The sequence below is a fragment of the Eschrichtius robustus genome, chromosome 15, assembly GCF_028021215.1.
Source record: "Eschrichtius robustus isolate mEscRob2 chromosome 15, mEscRob2.pri, whole genome shotgun sequence".
NCBI classification, from domain to species: Eukaryota; Metazoa; Chordata; class Mammalia; order Artiodactyla; family Eschrichtiidae; genus Eschrichtius; species Eschrichtius robustus.
This window is the reverse complement of record NC_090838.1, coordinates 27,016,342-27,033,150: the sequence shown is the minus strand read 5'-3', so window position 1 is coordinate 27,033,150 and position 16,809 is coordinate 27,016,342. Positions and strand designations below refer to the sequence as shown.

General features: G+C 40.6%; 1 protein-coding gene across 6 annotated transcripts in view; it reads right to left on the bottom strand.

The window, feature by feature from the left end:
• Positions 1-16,809, bottom strand: part of LTBP1 (latent transforming growth factor beta binding protein 1) — a 419,491-nt gene that overhangs the window by 45,817 nt on the left and 356,865 nt on the right. For all 6 annotated transcript variants that reach the window (XM_068564861.1, XM_068564862.1, XM_068564863.1 and 3 more), the window contains 2 exons: positions 4,388-4,513; positions 870-1,013 (listed from right to left, as the gene is read on the bottom strand). In XM_068564861.1, coding sequence (XP_068420962.1) covers positions 870-1,013; positions 4,388-4,513 — 270 coding nt within the window. The remainder of the gene's footprint in view (positions 1-869; positions 1,014-4,387; positions 4,514-16,809) is intronic.

The following is a 16,809-nucleotide window of genomic DNA, read 5'->3' as shown; positions in this document are numbered from 1 at the left end:
TATTTAATCATTGAGAAGAAAATGTGTGTGGATGAAAATATTGTTATATTTTATTCCCTATTGCTTGCAAAGATAATTATCTCACACAGAACAGGTGTACCCTATTGAGGAAGAGCGAAAGCTTTCTTAGAAGCATAGATAAAATCAACCGGGATTGAGCAAGATAGTAACACAGTCTATGTTTCATTTTATTTGGGTCTCAAAGGACCATTTAGTCTCCTGCTTCCCTCAAAATACAACCATGCTTTAGCCACATGGCATAAACTAAACCGGTGATCTGGAAGTTGATGATTTATCTGGAAAAGCATCAGCTCTCCACTTCAATATGTGCCATGATGACACAGCCTCAATCAAATTTTAAACACAATCACAGCCACTCTCTAGGCCAAATTCTGGGGGAAAAAAACCCCAAAACACACCTTAAGAATTCCAAGTGGAAGGAAGTCTTTGTAGATCCTGAGGGGCCTTTATGTTGCTTTCAATTTAGAGAAGTGTCAAAAAACGTTTCTCCAAGGGCCAAGAAAGAAGCATTATGCAACTTAATGAGATGTTGCCATATTAAAGCCTGGGCTGACGGCTCTGAGTTTTAGGCAATTCCCAGCCAATGTGCTCATCATTTTGGATCCTTCACCCTACCCATGGCGTCTCCGGGTTGGAAAGCACATTAGAGGCTATGTAGCTCCAACAGTCGTCACCCACATCCTAACTCCACTGATAAGGCAGGCTCGGAAAGAGCATGGAAGCTTCCAGAAACAGCATGGCGCCAAAATATTTGGTTATTTCTTCCTCACTCCCAGAGTGTTTGGCCCAGACCTGTGTAGGTACAGGTCCCTGAGAGAAGCCCTCCGTCCCGACACAGTGTCACTTACCTGCCGAGGCCCGGGAGCGGCACTGCCCAGTCATCGGGCTGTACTCCTGGTTTTCATCAACGCACACACACAGGAAGGACCCTTCTACATTTTCACAGAAGGCTTCACCACACACGCCACTGAGCAGCTCACATTCGTTCACATCTGGAAAAGGGAGCACAGATCAAGTCAGACGTGTTCCTCACTCCTGACAGCTCTTTATTTTACCAGCTGTGCCAAGACTAGTGGTGTCTGCTGGAAACAAGGCGACCCCCTGGGAGCAATCAAACCCTTCAGCTATTTGGGGGAAGGGGCTCCCAGAGGCAGGGCTGAAAGCTTTGGTTTGTGTGAAAGGACCGTGAAAACACAAAGCAAAGTTTCCAAACTCCGATCCTGGCTTTAAGGAACAACTCGGAATTGTACTGCAAGCATCGTATGTACACTTTGTTTAATTTTCTCTTCCCTGACTTTTTGACATAATGAGGTCTTAAATAATATGACACTTCTCTCTCAGTTCTTAATTCAAGGAAAATTAGCAGCACTGGCACTTCAGAAACTGCAGAATTCTTTAAGTGCATTTTTAGAAATTGTTTTAAATCTACTCAAATGTCTAAAACTATAGTTTCCTAGCAGCCAAAATGTCCATAACTTAACAACCAGAATTCAGGTTGTGTATCCCTTTGAGAAATGAAGGAACAACCCCTGTAAGTAGTCACTGGGCTACATTAATCATTCATGGGAAACAAACTGGTCCAGTAACTCCTCAGTGATTTCACGATGCCTTTAAAAATTCTGTTGGTGTTCCACAGTGTAATTTCTATTTTGCCAGATATTTTTCTTTTGTACTTAAATATACTTAATTAAAACACTAAAAACTCACAGATAAGTCCATTTTATTTAAGTACATAGCCATAAAGAAAGGCTAATTTTATGTTTGCCCTTGCCCAATACTACTTTTTACCCATTCTCCTCTGAAGAAATTTTATTAATGAGTGTCCAGTTAAACAAAGTACCTGACTTGGCATCTGAAATGCTCATGTATTTTATGCATTAAACATGATTAAACATGTACAAACATCAGTTTTCATGAGCACACTCTGAGATGGTTTATACAAAGTTAAAAATTTGAGCAATTATCCAAATCATTCAGGAAAAAAAAATACTATTTTCACCTGCTATTCCCAGTTAATTGGACAAAAAGTTTATGTCTCTTGACTTATTTGGATAATTACCTCGGTTTTCCATTTCACTTTGTATATAAACAGATATAAATCCAATGAGCTGAGTTTTGCTTATGTAAAGATATTATGACAAAGTAAAGCAGACAGTTGGTATATTTAATCAACCTGGGCAGTCATAATTTAGACCAGAAAAACTGACTTTAGAAATTTGCCAGTTTGCATTTATCAATTTTAGGTAACTGTCAAATAGAATTTTCTACTTTCTAACTTGTAATATTTCCAAGGCTATTGAAATCTCTCCTACCAGACTGTACATTCAATCAAAAAATATTTTATAGTTTACTTCTATGGGTCAGACTGGGGAGACAATAATGAGTCAGGCAGGCCCAACTCCTGCCTTCAGGGAGCTTCCTGTCAAGTCAGGGAAGTTAATCAGATAATCATACAGGCCAGGAGAAGTGCTAGGAATGAAAAGTACAGAGCACGATGACAGCATGGAACAGTGGACCTTAAGTGCAGGGGTGGGTTAGGGAAGTGATATAGGAGCCAAGCTCTACCTGAAGGATGCGTAGATAAGAAGGGTGGGCAGCCAGGGTCCAAGCAGAGGGAAAAGTGTGGCCAAGGGCTGGTCCCAGAGGGCTGATTCATCTCTTAAACTCTATAGAACACCCAGAGTGGTGAGGTACATATAAGAGGTGTTCAGTTAATATTTTTCAAAGAGAGAAGAAACACACAAATATAACGATATTTGTTGGGTTCATTAACATAACAAATATTCCTTCTATAAGGGTGGTATTTTATGGGTCAAAATGAAGCATCAACATGGGTTCGGTGTGCTCCTCTGACTGGTTAGAAATGAACATTAACCAGGAGCCCAGGAGCTATGTGGTGTCAGTGGTTTGACATCTGATACCTCATTAGGTAACAGTTAACATTTACTGAGCACCTACAACAGGCCAAACATTAGGCCCAGCAAGGAGAGAGAGAGACACACAAAATTCTCAATCACACGGACCGTATTGCCTTGGAAAAGGCAGCTGCAGGCAGTACATACATGATTAAATTATTGCAACAAAGGTTGTAAGTACTATAATAGAATTTGTTCAAAGTTTTCCAGAAGCAGGAGGAGGGATCACAGCTCAGTTGGAGTGAGAAGTGGAGCAGGGATGGTATCTGGGAGGAGATGACATCTAACTTCCAGCTTTAGGAACGCGTGGGATGGATCTAGGCTCAGGGAAGGGGAGGCCAGGAGGATATTGCCAGAAGAAGGAGCAAACAACAGCCTAATAACTTCCCAGTTACGTGAACAACCATAAGCAGTTTTACGCTGCAGGAACGTAAATGGGGAAGAAGCAGGTGGTGAGGCTGAGAAGGTTAAGTGGGGGCCAGACCACATAACCTATTAAGTCAAAATATTTAGTGAATAGCAGATGGTTTTTACCACTTGTATTTTAGTGCAAAGGAGACTACAGCAGGAATTGGAACAAGTGTTAACGACAGTGTTAGCTTAAAGGCGGTTACTATTCAAGTGCTTTTATTGTTCAATTTCTAGATTTTGTTTTTCCAGTTTAATCTGGATGGGAAATGAATTGGTGCTTTAATTGCAAATTTCCAAACTAAAAAGTTACTGACTCCTCATCAAGTGTCATCTGCCATGTAACGACCAGAGGTTTCCTCCTTAATTAAGAATAAAGAAAAAGCCTTGTAATAGGTGAAGTTATGAAATGAATACCCTCCTTCCCATTTAACTGCTCTAATTGCAAATGTTTCATAATGAATTTCACTTAAAGAAATCATGGCTGATCAGAACATGAACTATAAAGTATCTTCTTTTATGTGAGCATGTGCTGGACCATATTCTAGGACATGTGATGATATTCAAGATTCCTTCCAGCTCCGACAATCCCAGAACAGATTGAAGAAATATGCTTGCACAATCCAAAGCATCATTTTACGGGTGTCATTCCTGGAAACAGAAACTCTTGCCAACACTTTTCCTTAAATGCACTTGCCTAAGGGAGGTGCATTTTGAAGACAGACAAGCTCCACCACACACCAGACTCTATTTCCTGTGCAGGAGGGACTGAAGCGTTCCACATACCCAGCTAAGAGTTTAAACAGATGCTCTTTTTAATATACATTTAAACCCAAAGTTATGCTTCTCTATTTCTGAATGTCCCTAACCATTTCAGAAGCCACAGGATCTTTTTGCACATCTCCAAACCGGACGACAAGATCAAATTATGATGCAATTCTGCCCAGTTGTCTTGCTTCCATATCTCCTGTGGTTGATGACTTTGATTTCTTTTTGATAGAGAGATATGAAACATGTCGGGAGAAAAAAATCTAAAAACTCACCCACACACCCTTGCCCATCCTGTGGGGCCTGAAAGCCCTGATAACAGAGGCAGCGGAAGGAGCCAGCTGTATTGTCACAAAACCCGTGACTGTCACAAACAGTGTTGTTTACACATTCATCAATATCTGCAAAAAAGACATTGACCATGAGACACAAAACATAGACAGACAAACACCAGCTATTAATGGATAGACAGAGGTGCTCAACACACCCCGATTAGTATGAGATGATCATGTTTACACAGAATGAACTTCTAAAACATTTTACACATACATAAAATGTTTTGATGAACGTATCTCATTAGACAAAATACTGGGTTCTATGAGAAAGAAAACATTTACTTTTCCTCAGGAAATGTTTTCAAACTGAAATGACTGCTGCAGTTGCCACGGTCAGTGTTTTCTAAATGTTTTCAACTCTTTATTTCCAAGGAGAGGAGATTCCTACAGCAGAAATATGTGAAAGTATTGTCACCTGTTTTGATTGCCGTAAATGCTAATAGTTCTACCTGGCGAATTGGGAGCTGAAAGCATTGGCCTGCCTGGGCAAAGGTTTATTCAACCCTAGAGATAACCTTGGTCAAGTCTAAACAGCATTCCCATGAAGGGGGCTGGGAATGGGGGATGGGAGTAGGGGGAGAGGGGGAGGGGGAGGGGGAGGGAAGGGGGGAGGGGGAAGGGGGGAGGGGGAGGGGGAAAGGGGGAGGGGGAAGGGGGAGGGGGAAGGGGAGGGGGAGGGGGAAGGGGGGAGGGGGAAGGGGGGAGGGGGAAGGGGAGGGGGAAGGGGGAGGGGAGGGAGGGGGAGAGGGGGAGGGGGAGGGGGAGGATTTGATCTGATAAGTTCAGTGGTGCAGCCAGCCAGTCCCAGTTATTCTAGAAGAAAGACTTTATTCACAAGAAACAATTTCCTGTCACCAAGTTATAGCCGCTCAGGTCCTAAATGTCAGTGTTGCTCCAACTGATTAGCCAGTGGCTAACTTGTAAATTCACTTTGTTCTCTATAATAAACTTGATGATAGTAGTCCTGTGCTTTCTATCCCCTGTTAATAAAAATGTTCTCATAAAAGTGATGTCTCAATTGTGAAGTTACAAATGGACTTTTTGATGCAGTTCTTCTTTACCCGCCCAGCTACTCACTTTCCTCTCCATTCTCCCATCCCCATCACTCCCGTTCTCCTTGTTTATGGCCACACTGCACATTCCACCCTCCAGGCTCCCTGTCCTCTCTGCCTCTGGACTACACAGGCCCCAAACACAAGTTTTTGGAGAAACAATCAAGAGAAAATGCAATTACGGCATCCAAATACATGTGAAGAGGATTTCACGTTTATGTTCAAATAAAGAAATAAGATAACAAACGATAAAGAAAATGACAAGTTAAATTGCACTCGACAGAATTTAGTTTGGGGGAGTTCATACTAATAAAGTTGAGTTTGCTCTTTCTAAAATTTTAAACGCCAAGTCAAAAACTTTTCAAGAAGAAAAAGAAGATGCATGCAATGATATTCAGCAGCGCTCTTACTTCTCTTCCTAATTGTCCAACACTATCAAGCATAACTTCAGAGACTGTCTCACTTCTGAATTGTAAAATATGAGTGACTACAAACTTTTCTTAATTTTCTCAACTCAAAAACTGTGTCCGGGGCCCCTTCTCCATCCCTACCAGTCTCTTCTTCCTATAACCCCACCTGCTCATCCTTCTCCCTGCATCTTCGATTATTCCTCCCTGGCTCCTTCCCTCACTGCCTTCAAAAATGTTAAAATCTCGTGGAAAAGCTTTCATTTTACCATGATGTCACCAACCGTGTTTTTCCATTCCTTCTATCATTGCAAAACATATCAAAAGAACTATCTACGTGCATTGCTTTTATCTCCTAATATACTTCAACAGTAAAAAGGAAACAGTAACAATACTAATAACATTAATAATATTAGTACATTTCTAGAATTACTATGATAATTTACAAAATAACATGTATAAAGTGCTTAGAACATTGCCTGGCATGTAACGTAGGAAGTGTACATGTTACCTACTATTATTACTATTATAATTATTACTCCTCCTCCCTTAATGACCTACGATCTGTCTTTCTAACTCTTTATCCCGCAAAACCCCTTTGAGAAAAAACACCAATGGCCAACCTATCGTTAAGTTCAATGATCATTTCCCAGTCAATCATCATCACCCTAGACCTCTATGTCTGGTCAACATCTTCTCCTTGAACTCCCTTTTCACGACCCCAGGCAGAGTATTATTCTCGTTCTACCTTTAACCACTCTGGCTCACTGTCACCCTTTTCCAGCCTGAAGGTGGTGTCTGCCGGGGCTCAGCCCTCCCTGGGATCTGCTTCATCCTCAGCACTCCCTTCTTCTCTGTTCTCCACCCTTTCCACACTCTCCAGACTTCACAGGGCACAGATCCCCAGAACTTTGTCTCCGGTCAGGATCCTTCTCATTCTTGATCATTTCATCTTCTATTATCATCTCAAACTTACCAAGCCTAAAACCACATTCACTGTCTTCCTACTAAACCCCACTTCCTGACCTTCGCGAGCAATCCCTCTCACCTCTATCCTTCCTTTTTTGCCTCTTCATCTTACTCGACTTCAATGGAAAAACTCAATGAAATTATTTCACATCTTAAAAAAATGAATCTCCCTTGCAGCATCTAACACAAAGGCACTCAATAAATCTGCCCTGATGGATTTTCAATGTCAGCATCAGGCTGGGATCACAATTGATTTACTAATCACAACCATGAGAAGGGTAACTGCACTGTGTCATCAAGTCACTTCACACAGGCCACTGCTAATTTTAGACTTCCTGAAATGGGCACTTGTTGAAGAGATTACCGTTATTCACTGAACCACAGGATCTAAGCGCTGGAAAGAAACTCAGAAGTGCTTTAATTACCACTTACGTACTGATGGTCTCCCAGTCTCTCTCAAGGGCTGGCCCTCTGTCCTTTAGAACCATTTATCTAATATCTATTGGACATGTTCATAGTAAGTGAACTTACTCACCGTTTCTCCTGTATTCCCTTCTCCCGAGAACCCAATGCGTCAGCCCAGCCATGAACCTTAGTGTCAATCCTTCCCTCTCTCCTACTCCTCATCCCTCCCCAATCATACCCTCTTATCTTTCCTGATATTCCTCATACTCCTAATTGGTTTATCTCTGGTTTTGTCTGCCTCCCTCTAATCCATTCTCCACCAAACTGCAAACCTGCCAGGGACATTCCTTCGTTCTGAATGTTCCATACCTCTTCGTGGCTAGAGAATACCAACCACTCTCCTTAGCAGAGCCCAGAGCCCCGAGCCCCCTTCATCATCTGGCGTCTGGCTGCATGTCTGGCCATGGTTCTTAGCCAACCTCCTTCCTAATTTATGCTCCAGTCCTATGAAGAGATGCACTAGAGTTCTTTGAAAACCCTGGAGTCTTTAATTTCTCACTGATTTTGTGCACATCTCTTCCTCCACTAGAAATTCTCCCCTCTGTCCGCTTTGCTCAGAAACTCTCCCTGGCCCTTGGTCAGCCCAAGAGACACCTCCTGTGTGGTCCCTCCTGTGTGGCAGATTTCAGGGACCCTTCTTTGTGCTCCCAGAGTGTTTGTGGACATTACCGTGCTTATCAGGGCTACTTTTGGGGGTGGGGAACCTTCAACTAAACCTCACCAGCAACTTATTCCCTATGAAATGGGACAGTGGACAGCAAAGGAGGAGGAAGGGAAAGCAGCGCCTGGAAACCTGGTGGCTTTTCAGTCCAGATTCTTGAAGTAAAAGCTCTTGCTTTCCTTTTTATGAACTCTCTGCACTTACAGATGACGATTTCTTGTTAACGATTGACAGCTCAGGGACTGAATAACTGACCTTAAGGTGAACAAATCCTGAGCCGGTTATGAATTACTGGGTGTCTTGCAGTCTCAGACTTACTGTAATAGTGATTAACAGAGAAAGTTTAGATGAGCAATATTTTGGATTTCAACAAATAGGAAAAATAACATAAAATGCCTGGAGACTAGCTCTTCAACAACTAATATTTTATGAAAATGATATACTCTAACTTTCAGCAGTTTCACGTTTCAACAGTGAGGTGAAGTAATAGCTTAATAAGAGGATGTTTGTTTCACTTCTCTGATGACCTATATTTTAAAAAAACATCATTTCATTAGAACTTTTTTTGATGACATGAGCTCTCAGAGATTTTTTTCCACTGTTAGTCCTGTCTATAAATAGATTTATAAGAACTGCTACAAGTAAGATTAACTCTAAGAATAAAGCTAAATGTTAAGAAAATTTATTATTATGCTAGAATAAAAGCCCGATCGAGATGCAAACTTCATTAAATGGATGAGTAAAAGCCACCCCATTTTTGCTGAAGTTGAATTTTGAATATGAAACTAAATTTTGAATGATTCATATATCACAGATTTTCTTTTTGCTTAATGAAGGATGACTCTGTTAAATTACTAAAAGAATTTTGCTTGGGCATCTGTAAAAGCCATGCATGATATTATCTATCACCAGTCATACTGTCCACCAGGTAAGTGATACAGGAGTAACTGTCCAGAGATCTCTCAGCTGACAACCCAGATGAATTTGATACACTACTGTAAAAATTGATTTCTCATGCAAGTTTTTGTTAGTTATATTTTACTAAGCAAGGCAGATATCAATATTACCATTTCAATGGAAATGAATTCAAGAAAAAGTTACACAGACCAAGGAAAGCAGATCACTGATGTGAATTCTCCAATAACAAGATAATCTAAATGTCAGAAAGAGAAATAGAACATAGTCCTGGATGAACAGAACTGCCAGGGTCTCATTTTTAAAGGAGCAATATTGTCAATGACCAACAGGCCCACACTTCGAGGGTCTTAACCACTGTCCTACTTGGTAGATCAATTTTCCTTGTCCGTATGCTTTTTACTTAGTCCATTTTCTCAGTGGACCAAGAGTTTTTCAAAACCTACTGACTGCTATTAGGGATTCTACATGTAAGAGCAGAACTCCAACCTTGTACCATGTCCTTCGATTCTCACGTAGGTAAAGTGAACTATGGAATAACATGAAAGTATGGAGAGGAAACATGATTTTCTAAAAGGAGCTGGGGTCAGGTAAACTTTATTTACTAACCGAGAAATTACAACTGTGTTCAAAGACCTCAACAATGACATTCATAACAAAACCTCAATGATTCCATTAGATGTTCTGTGTTATATGCAGAAAAGTCCAAGTGCATGGGGAAAAGGGGTATTTGGGTATGTTCTGTCAAATAAATGATGTGGTCTTCTTCTTTTCAGATATGCTCTTCAGTTTTTTGTTTTGTTTTGAATTAACAAGTCTTTTTCTCACTTTCTTAACATCTCCTACCTTTGTTTTCTTGCTTTTCCTTTTCCTTATTCTGAGCAAGACATATCCATCTATTCAAGGAAGGAGCTCTCTGACGAGCCTTCCTTCTGCTGCCAGAGCTCTCTAGAGAGGTGCATTATGGGAACGGGGTGTCATTTTTGAAAAGGGATGACTCATAGGAAAATCCCCACAGCTCTTGGATGGTTGGGAAGAAAAAGCCTTCCTATCATCAAAGCATTTTTATTTTTATTTATTTTTTTAAAAAGATTTTTTGGATGTGGACCATTTTTAAAGTCTTTATTGAATTTGTTACAATATTGCTTCTGTTTTTTTTTCTTTTTTTAAATTAATTTATTTACTTATATTTATTTTTGGCTGTGTTGGGTCTTCGTTTCTGTGCGAGGGCTTTCTCCAGTTGTGGCGAGCGGGGGCCGCTCTTCATCGCGGTGCGCGGGCCTCTCACTGTCGCGGCCTCTCCCGTTGCGGAGCACAGGCTCCAGATGCGCAGGCTCCGTAGTTGTGGCTCACGGGCTTAGTCGCTCCGCGGCATGTGGGATCTTCCCAGACCAGGGCTCGAACCCGTGTCCCCTGCATTGGCAGGCAGATTCTTAACCACTGCGCCACCAGGGAAGCCCTGTTTCTGTTTTATGTTCTGGTTTTTTGGCTGTGAGGCATGTGGGATCTTAGTTCCCCAACCAGGGATTGAACCTGCACCCCCTGCATTGGAAGGCAAAGTCTTAACCACTGGACCACCAGGGAAGTCCCCATCAAAGCATTTTTAGATGAATGATAAGGTTTATCTTAATTCAAAGGGACTTTGAAGATTATTCAGTTCAATCTCTTCATTTTAAGAACCAGAAGACTGAGGCCCAGAGAGGAGAAGTAACTTGCCTCAAGGTTACCCAGTCAATCAGTGGTACAACTGGCAAAGGAGCAGAGCTTAATGAAGGAACAATCTTCAGAATCTAAGTTTGTGGCTGTATCCACCACATCTTCTTGCCTCCCACCATGGTTATAAAACTGAGAGGATGAACAGAGCTAACCCAGTTGTGAGCCCATCAAGTACACTGGAGTGTGTCCACTACGAAGGTGCAAGTCAGAACACATACTCCTCGACTTACCACTTACTGACTTACAGTTTAATCAAGTAACCTCCTCTTGTCCTTCAACAAGGCCTTGACATCAAGTATCATCATACCTGAAATCTAAAGATCTGAGGTTTTGTAGGTCCTGAAGATGCTATTTTTCTAGGAGACCCTTGCAAAGAAAGACCCATCAAGCACCAGGGATGTGTAACCCACGGAAAGTCCTAGGACCATGTCCAGCATTGGTGCTCTCTGGATCTCTCCGTGAGAAGGAATGACCCACTGTTTCAGCCCAAGGCTTCCTGACCAATTGGAATTGGTTAAATATTTGGCACTAGACTCTTAGGAGAACAGAGCCAAAGAAAGGGGGCTTACACTGGAAGGGATGTAGGGTTCCTGCTTCAGGAGAAATGCAGCCCTCAGGCTCTTTACTGAATGGAACAGAAGGAGACCAGGAGACGGTAAATCCCAGCCAAGAAGTGGGACTGAACAATGTTAAACCAGCTGAATAGCTGCCCAAAGGAATTTTTAAATGGCATGGCTGCGGGCCCAAAAGGGATTAAGGTCTCTCTCACAGCATAGGAGAGAAGCCAGGATTAAACGGAAGATGAGTGCAGGCCTAAAGAAAAAAAATAAAATTTAGCCAATAGGAAATTAAAAACTGGATTTGGAGATGGTCCAGACAACACAATAGGATATGGAAAGAGCCTTTTAAAAAAGGTCCACTGAGGCCTGGCAACGTCAACAAGGCTGAAGAATATGGGCCTCATTGTTATGGAAAATAACTTTGTTCTGGGAAATGGGGATGAGCCAGAAAACAACAGAAGACGACATCCTTGTGCAGAGTCTGACTTCCATGCTGTTGCCTGACAGAGAAGAAGTTGGGGAGAAAACCTGTGGACCTTGATGGTCACAAGCATGTTTTGAAAGCTAGTGGCCTAAGATCAGCAACGAGAAACGACAGAGGTATAGCAAGTTATTTCAAATCCAACTTTCTAGCCCCAAATTCTGGAAAACAAGGCTGGCCAATGAGAGATCAATTTTTTTTTTCCAGCCTTGAAACTCACTACTTTAAAAGAGATTTACTTGAATTATTCTTTAAAAATTACCCAGAGCAGCCTCCCAAATGATATCTGGGAATAGCTAGAAGTTCCCGAGAAACAAAACTTAAACTCCGCTCTGATTTTAATCAGTCATTACACGAATAACATACATTCACCAGCCACAGTTAAAGATACCCTAGTGGAAAACCACCCTAAAATCACAATCATCATGATCCCAAACTTATCCAAAGACACGGGACTCATCCTCGGTCACCTCCCCACATACAAGCATCGCACTCCTCCGATTTTCTCTCTTGTTCTATCTCCAATCTCTTCCCTCTTCTCCAACCTTACTCGGGGCCTCCTCATCTCCCATCTGAATTCCTGCAATGACATTCTACTGGGTTTTGTGCTCTCAGCCATTCACTGCCACTCCAAACCCATCCTCCACAATGAGAGGATGATTAACCTATTGAAAGAGTCCAACCAAAGAATTCTTTGCTTAAATCCTCTTCAGTTTTTCTCCAGGGATAACAGTATCAAGGCCCATGCCACGTGCCTTCTGGAGCTCATCCATACTCGGCTTCTCAGATTATTTGCTTTTCTAGCTGGCCTCTCTGTCCCTGCATCTTCTACTGCCCTTTCCCTGTCTACTGGATCATTCCATCAGGATCAAACACTTCCTGCTATCATCTTAAAAACAACAAAGAGCCTCAGGACACACAATCCCTTCGGCTAGAACCACATTTCTCACCCCTTTTAACAGTCAAGGTTCCAGACTTTCCTACATGTGCTGTGTCTACTCCATTAGTTCTCATTCGCTCCTGGGTGGCTCTCATATATAGTACTCCACCAAAACGGCTCTTGATAAGGTCATCATTTTGTAAAATCCAAAGGACTCTTCTTGATTGTCATGTTAATAGATCTCTCAGTGGTGTTTAACACACTTGACAACTCTCCTCTTCTTAAAGCAGGCTCTTCCCTTAGATTCCATGGTCCTATATGCTCCAGGGTTTTCTCTTAATCCTCTAGCCACATTCCACAGTCTTTCTCTTTTACTTGACCCCTAGATGTGTTTTTCAGGGCTTAGTCCTAGGCCTTCTTTTCTTCTCATTGCATGGTCTCTCTTGATGGCCTCATCCATTCTAAAAGCTTCAAACACCATCTATATCTGGGGACTTCCAGTTTGTATCTCCAGCAAAGACTTCTCTTTCAAACACCAGATCTAACTTGATCCAATTGCTTGACTGTCACACCCACATGGACATCTCAAAGGCAACTCTAGCTCAATACACCCAAATCATACTTTTGCTGTTAAAAATTTTTTTTTGCTTAATTTTTCACGATGTCAGCAAATAGTGCCACCAAATATCTAATTGTTACATTCAGAACCAGGGATCTATCCTCAGTATCCCTTTTCCTCCTTACCCTACATCCAAACCAACACTATGTTCTAATCCAGTACCAGGTTCTCTCTCCAAACCATTTCTTGAGTCATTCGTTTCTCTCCATAATACTGTTACTACTCTAGCCTGAGCTACCAATATGCTTGGTCTGAACAACATCTGAGAAGACACCCTGAGTTTTCTCTTGCCCCTCTAATCCCATTTTCAAACGTACCCTGGGCAATATACACTTTAAAAATATAGAGTATTGAATAACATCAAACCTAAGAGTTTACTTTATATACCATCAAAAGAGAAAGAAAAAAGGCTCTGCAAATTCAAGTATTTCATACTGCTTATTTTTAAACAAATCACATCAACTGGAAGAAGCATCCCAATATTAAAGTGTGAAAAAAATATGCATCTTAGAAATGATGAAATATAGTATATCACTGTCCTGCTTAAAATCTATCAGTCTATTTCAGTTATTCTTAGAATGATATTCAAACCCTTAATGTCTCCTGTGAGGCTTTGTACATTCCATCCCCAACTCTCCAGTCCATCCCTCACTGTGCCTCCCTCCCTCTAAGCACCAGGTATTGGTCTTTTTCACCTCCCTGAATGCACCTAGTACTTTCCTACCTCAGCGCCTTTGCCCTTCCTACAACTCCACCTGGGAACGCTCCACACCACCTCACTCTTCCATGGGGAACTCACTCCTCAGGGCTCAGCTCAAATGCCATTTCTTAAGAGACCCTTCAGGTGAGATAAATGAGCTTTCCCTCCTCTTTCCTCTCATTGACTCTGTTCTTTCCCTTGCAGCAGCATAATGATCTGTGGTCATATGCTTTTTGTAACGTTTACTTGTGTATTTACTGCTTGCGCCCTGCAAGTGCAGTTCCTAGAAGGCAGAGACCAGGTCTGTTTTGCTAATCACTGTATGTCCATAGCCTTGAACAAAGTCTGGCACATAATAGGTGTGTAACGGCAACATTAAACATAATACTGTTGAACACAAAAGCAAGCAAGCCTTCCACAATCCAGCCTTTGCCTACCTCTTTAGCTATATCTTATGTATCACTTTTTCCCCCATCACACATGTTCAACTGAAACTAATTTAATTACTATGTCCCCAAATCCATGCTGTATTTCATGTCTCCAAATCTTTGCTAGTGGCATCTATTATGCCAGGACACCCTCCCCCCATCCCTTCCCCACAGATCTCAGGTCATATTTTTCACCTAGGTAACGTTCCTCTGTCCTCCAAGCTCTTCTAGTCTCAGCTGGAGCTTCTTAGAAGATTTTTTGACCCAACCTTGTGTTGAAAATGTTGAAAACAGAGCTCACACAGGCTCTTCCTGACCCTCACTAAACACTTATGAAGATCTTAGAACGATGGTATATCACATCATCAGCAAAACACAAGGCTGAGCACTCACAGCCACAGCATGGGAGGAAGAACTACTGAAGCAATGGAGCTGAGCTAGAAAAACAGCTGGTAACCTAGCCATTTCCCATTCCATCCGAAAGCAACAGTCAAATTAAAGCTGCGCTGCAGACAGTTTAAAAAGTAGAATTTATAATGCAGGAACATGTATTTGAAATTTTCAAATTCCAATTTAAAACACTCTTCTAGAATGAAGAGCAAAGGACAAACTGATGGGCAAGAAAACATTCATTTTTATATCCCAGATGTATGAAAGAGTTAAATACAAAAAAAAACCTCACAAAGATAAAATACTATAAGAAATACAAATATACAATTGTTCACAACAGAACAGGGAAAATGGCCAAGTATAAAGCAATGAAAGAAATAACAGCACTATAAAATTAAAAGGCAAGTTAAAGAATGGGGAAAGCATTTATAAAATATTGATCAGTGATTATTATCCTTAGTACACATAAATCAGTTAGAAAAACTTTACCTCAGGTAGGTAAAAAAAATATCTCACAGAAGAAAGGAGATAAATATAAAAGAAGTTAACCTAATATTAAATGCAAATTAAATATTATTTTCTTCTTATCAAATTAACAGAGAAAAATATGAACATGAGTTTCTTTTTGGAGAGAATGTTAGGAGCTAGGAGGTCTCATGGGGTGCTGGTGGAAGCAGAAACTGGTACAACATTTCTGGAAAGTAAGGAGCTCACATATGTTGTTAAGACCCATAAAGCTGCTAATATCCTTTGATCTTGTAATTAAATGTCTTAGAATCTACTCTAGGGACATGATCACTGATGAAAAGAAATGTTTATATACAAGTTTATTCATAAAACATTTTTAACGGCAACAACAACATAGGACAGAGTCTATCTCCATAATTAGGAGCATATGTTTAAAAATGTATGGTACAATCATAATACTAAGTGAAAAAGTAAAGATAAAAGCATATGATCTTATTAAAACACTTAAATACTGAAAACTTAAAAAAGAAATAGACCAAATAGCAACTGGCTGGTTGATAAATGATTTTTTTTTTTCACTTTTTAACATTTTCTAAGTTTTTCAGATTGAGGACATATTACTTTTAAAATCAGAAAAATTGTTTGCAGTCAACTATTTGAAGATATGAAAGGAAAAAATTATTCTACCTGAGGGCTTCCCTGGTGGCGCAGTGGTTGAGAATCCGCCTGCCAATGCAGGGGACACGGCTTCGAGCCCTGGTCTGGGAAGATCCCACATGCCGCGGAGCAACTAGGCCCGTGAGCCACAACTACTGAGCCTGCACGTCTGGAGCCAGTGCTCCGCAACAAGAGAGGCCGCGATAGTGAGGGGCCCGCGCACCGCGATGAAGAGTGGCCCCCGCTTGCCACAACTAGAGAAAGCCCTCGCACAGAAACGAAGACCCAACACAGCCAAAAAAATAAATAATAAATAAATAATTAAAAAAAAAATTATCCTACTTGAGTATATACCTAAGTATATTCTGCACTCTAACAGCAATGAATAAAACTGTACAAAAGTGGAATAGACATTCATAAATATTCTAAAATATACTGAAAAACTTGTAACATTTAAATAATTCTTCAAATTGACAATTAAGAAAGCTGAATGTTTTACTTTAAAATAAACTGTTTGGCTTGAAATGATTAAAAAAAATTACTTAAGAGAAAATGCTGCTAATAATTATTAAGTTAGGAAATATTTTAAGTTAGGAAACCATAGCAATTTTCAACAATTACAGCTGCAATTGAAAACAATAAAGCAAACAAAAAAATCCAAACAAAAAAACTTTAAGTGCTTTTTAATCTAACCAAGATTTTTTGTTTGTTTGTGTTTTTTGCATACAAAGCTGTGTTTGTTTATCTTCAAAAACTCTGGAGACCCTGCCCAAAAGTACAATCTTCTGGACGTGAATTCAGAGATTCTGTTGAATGAAAAATAAACCCTTTGAACCTAATCCCTTCCTCAAACACAAATAGTACATTGCCAGTTGTAAATGTTCCTATCTGAAGATTGACTTTTCTACTGCTTACAGATAAGTATTGTATACAGTTTCACTTTTCATTATGTGAAAATAGAATTTAGACCAAAACATTTTAGATCTCAAACTTA